The 4,659-nt window shown below is 40.4% G+C and overlaps 1 protein-coding gene across 1 annotated transcript in view; it reads right to left on the bottom strand.

Moving 5' to 3' along the window:
- Nucleotides 1-239: 239 nt before the first annotated feature.
- Nucleotides 240-4,659, bottom strand: part of BAMBI (BMP and activin membrane bound inhibitor) — a 6,040-nt gene continuing 1,620 nt past the window's right edge. The window contains 3 exon segments of the mRNA XM_025895410.2: nt 240-1,043; nt 1,861-2,171; nt 2,173-2,217. Of these exon segments, the coding sequence (XP_025751195.2) occupies nt 625-1,043; nt 1,861-2,171; nt 2,173-2,217 (775 nt within the window). The 3' untranslated portion in view covers nt 240-624.

The following is a 4,659-nucleotide window of genomic DNA, read 5'->3' as shown; positions in this document are numbered from 1 at the left end:
GAACAAAAATTCAACAGCCAGGAATTGAGGATGTAGGTTCACTGTTACTTGAAGTATTAAACAACATAGCTGCCACCTTTGTTCTTTAATAACCACCTAATTTCCTTTATGGAGTAGAAAAAGAGTCTGTTTTCAGAATCTAATTGTTATGCACAGCATTACCATGCATATGACCTTGATTTGTTTCCCACTACCACCCCAGAAAAAACCTGTTTTCCAAAACAAAAGCCACAAGCAAGTTTCAGACAAAATATATATATTTTAAAAAAATCTTTACAATAAGTCAGGAAACATAGGAGCTTGCACACAGTTTATTATAATAACTCGGTTCTCAGCTCCCTACAGTTCAGATAACCCTGGTGACAGTGTTTACAGCTTCTAACTTTTGCTTTCATAACTTTGAAGCAAACAATACATTTGAGTGTATTTTACTCTGTGCAAATAAGACAACTTTTGGAATCCTTCAGAAGAAATATCCAAGTTTCTGTTTGCGAGGTCCTTTGTTTCTCAAAGATGATTTATGAGAGTTTTTGTTTTAAAATAAAGTGCTCCTGTCCAGCAGAACCCAAAGGCCTTCTTCTAGAGTTCAGAGAGCAAGTTCAGCTCAGATTAAAAAATAATTGGTCATACAAATTCCAGCTTCCCATGTCCGCTGTACATTCCCCAGTGGACTAGCGAAAGAATTTTATCATTGCTGAGGTCTGAATGTCTCATTTTATCACAGGTCATGCAGCAGTTCTCGTGACCAGTCACAGGCACCATGCATTCCAAGTCCAATTTTGCCACCTGCCCTTTTTTCGAATGATGTCCATGAAAACTATAGTGCAAACGGGAGAGCATTTGCTGTCGTTGATCTTGCAGTCTCTTGTTTTCACTCCTGAGCATCCTCAAGGCCAGCATGATAAGGAGCACCAAGATCAGCCCACCAGCTATAGGAACAGCAATTACAGCTGCCCTGAACCACAACTCTTTTGAAGAAGTCAGTTCCTGCACCTTGGTGATGAGATTTCTGCTGCTGTCATGTTGGTATCTGCTCCCTTGTCCTGAAAAGAGGAAAGATGTGAAGCTTATTTCAGGATTTATTTACACTGGTTTACACATAAGCAACTCCCCTAAATCCCACACTGACAAGTTTAAGGAACAACAGCTACACTCTGCAGTATCTACAGAAAATATTCCTGGTAAAGAAAAAAAGATGAGTTTCTAAGGTAGCTTATAACATGGAATTTCTTACTCCAAGAGCTGATTTCACAGTGAAAATCACTGCCACTGATTCTCAGAAGTAATGTCAAAAGTTGGCAAGAGAGACTTCTAACGGCGGAGGGGGACAGACAGAATGCTCTTAGGTCAATATGATCAGGCAAAATGTCTGCTTTATTAGAGGGAAGACAACTTATATGCTGTTTGTGACACAGAGACACGTGATTCTTTTCCAGGTTACATTGGATACATAAGGAAAACACACTGAGCTCTACAGTACCAACTGGACCACAGCAGGTATCCATAAAACTTGTTTTCCTGCCAAAATAACTCCTCCTTCACCTTGGCACAAGGCCTGCAGCCATATTAGTGGCGCAGTATTCTTTTTACTGTCTGCACCCAGCCATGCCAAGGCAAAAGGTCGCAGAAATGCAATAGAAATTGTTCACACAATTTCTGCCCTCCGACAGACTTCCAATATTAATGCAGATAAAAAAAGCTAATTGGTCGAGATGCTCCCCCGCATCCAGCCACCCACTCCTCTCTCTGGTGCCTCTACTTACATTAACAACTAGATCAATAACAGCAGACACACAAGGGTTAGCCTGTCGCCAGCCTGATGGCCAGAAGAGACATTTCACTGAAGCTTTATTGCCCTACCTGAAGTATCGCCCCTGGAAGGAGACAAAACATCATGTAGTCCTCTGTAATTGCACATATCTTCATGACAGCATTCCAATGTGGACATGGTGGTGGTGCCAGAGTGGTTTTGTGCTTGTTTGGCTTGGCAGATATCAGCTGTGCTTGCAATAGAGTCCAAGCAGCCATGAGTAAGCGGGGAATGTGTATTCTGAGGATCAAGCAGTCTGGAGAAGCAGGCACTAAGCTCAGATTTGCACATATAGCCGGTTGCAACACAGTGTGCAGCATCACAGTAGCATCTGATCTCACCTAAAAAAAAAAAAAAGTGTAAGATAGGTAAGAATTTGGTTCCCTAAGGACACCTCACTAGATATTCTTATTAGCCACAAGGATCACACAACCAAACTCAGTGCCAGTTTTGAGGTACACCCAGAGACTGTAGATCCACAAGAGCCTGGGTTGTTTCCTTCCCGTCACTGTACAGTGCTTACCTCGTTGTAACCTTAATCCCTGCAAGTGCCTTGGGGCACTCGCTTTAATTACTAGAACCATGGTCCTTTGAATTAAAGCAAAAGCATTTCACTAAAACAGGGACTTGGGGGAGAGTTGGGGCGGGGGATGTTACAGTGGCTTTTTTTTCCGAAGGTAAATAACTAACAAGACCATTTTATAGCTACTTCCACTTGCTGTCAGCAGTTGCATTTAACCGCATTTAAAGTGAAATCCCAGTTCTAAAAGCAACACACACCTTCAGTCATAGAAGAAAGTCACATCTATGTTTTAACCATTACTCCAGGAACAGCATTCTATTTTTACAAAAGTAATTTTTTTTTTTAACCGGGCATAAGCACACAACAAAAATACCAGGTTTAAATATTTATGTGACAAATGAAAAAAAAAAAATCGGAACTGCTGAATTCTTTATTACCTCTCAATACTGTGCCAAAATTTAACAGGTTTAGCTAACACCTTATAAAGCTATTAGCTAGAACCATTACCATCCAAGTCTCCCAGTCAGGAAGGTTTTTTTCTGTGTGAAACTGAGCAACTATTTGTAATTTCTCCAGAAAGAAAGAAATTCTTTAAGTAGTTATTCATGCAAAACGGCTTTTTTATCAGTATTATAAAAAAAAAAAAAAAGGTTCCAGTTTACAGTTATTCTGTTCAGAGGCAATGTCTCTCAACTCAAATTTAAAGTCATTAAATGGGGTGAAATTACAAGGCTAAAAGCTCCCCCTTTCCTCTCTCCAATTTCACATGCAATCCAACATGCAGTCAAAAAGGGGAAACACTTGGATTGAAAATCCTCTACCGGCTCTATGAAAAAATCTCAGGAAACCTCAAAAATTTCTGAAGGAAGCGATAAAAAGGTTCCCTTCATAAAACTCTTCATTTTGTGCTCTCCAAACTGCTCTGGTACGAATTAAACATGTCCTGTGCTGTAGTGAAAACTTACTCTTTCTAGGCAAGTTGCAACTCAAACATAATTCAATGTGCCATCGAGCCAAGGTTTAAGAGGAAGCCAGATTTTGGAGTCATCCTTGGAAGAATGGACTTAAAACTACTTCTGATGTGCCCATGGTACGTGCCATTACAGTGGCACCAAGGCTTTTAAAGTCGATCAAATTGTCAGATTTCTTCCTTCTACAATCAGCAATTCAAAAATCAAACTACAGGTTTCCCAGTTGCCACCCCTTCTTATGATGCTACTTACCACCTATACCTAAAACAAAACTGCTTCTGCAAGATGTTAAAAATCATCCCAACCAAGTTAGTTTCCCCTCATTGGGCCACTTTAATACTTTCTCCAAAATGCTACTGCAGGCTCCAGGCCTTGAAGTTCCCGCTGCTCTTTAATAACTCTGCTTAATAGAAGCCAAATGATGGAGTGTCTCACTGTCTCCAGTCCAATTCCCTTGGGCTTTTAGACTAAGTAACCTAATTTTTCATGAATTCACACTCACTGTCATCCAGCATGTTACAGAAAAAAAGACTCAATCGTTTTCTAAGCATTCCATATGAGGTCTTCCCCCTACCCTCTCTGAGAAAAATACTCTTCATAATTTTCTCACTGTATGAGAGTTAAAAGTAAGATGCAAACATGGCACAGTACCAGAGCTGACAGTCCCTTCACGAGTTTCAGCACAGCATGGGAATAAAGTGAAACAATACACATATTTTCATTTTAACTGCTTATACAATCACGTTTAAAAATCTATGTTTTATTGACTTAAGACAATCTTACGAACAAAATCTGACAGGCCAGTCATCAGGTTAATTCAACTGCTTTTTAATTAAAGCCACGTTTTCAGTGAAACAGAATGGACTTTGTATTACTGTATTAAAACTGTATTTCTGTCAATTCATAAAGTTTCTTCCTGTTCTATGCAAAAGGCCAGAAAGGGTATTTAGTATTTTGAAACAGTGAACAATGCCCTTCTGTTCCCTCCTCTTTCTTGTTACTGTATGTAGCTATTAAAGAAAAATGTCTGCTTTTAGTCAAGATGGCTACAGGAGAGACTGCAGGCTTCTCTTAAAGCTTTTGAAGTCAACAGCAGCCAGAAGTCTGTGATCCCCTAATTATATCATTATCAGGCACATAGTTTCAGTATCTGCGACTTCACATCACTCAGTCACTCCCTGTTCTGCCCGCTTTGATGGGGCCAGCAGGCTCCCCCCTGCACGCTGCAAGGCTGTTATTTAGGGTTAATTACAGCCTTCCTTCCAAAATAAATAAATACTGTCGCATATCACCACCGCGCTAACTTATCCCTTAACCTCCTCCCCGGAGCACGGCGATTACCGGCAGCCAGCGGG

The sequence above is a fragment of the Manacus vitellinus genome, unplaced genomic scaffold, assembly GCF_001715985.3.
Source record: "Manacus vitellinus isolate BGI_N305 unplaced genomic scaffold, ASM171598v3 scaffold_3_pilon, whole genome shotgun sequence".
Taxonomy (NCBI): Eukaryota; Metazoa; Chordata; class Aves; order Passeriformes; family Pipridae; genus Manacus; species Manacus vitellinus.
Note: the sequence above shows the minus strand (reverse complement) of the source record. Positions and strands in the feature narration are given on the sequence as shown.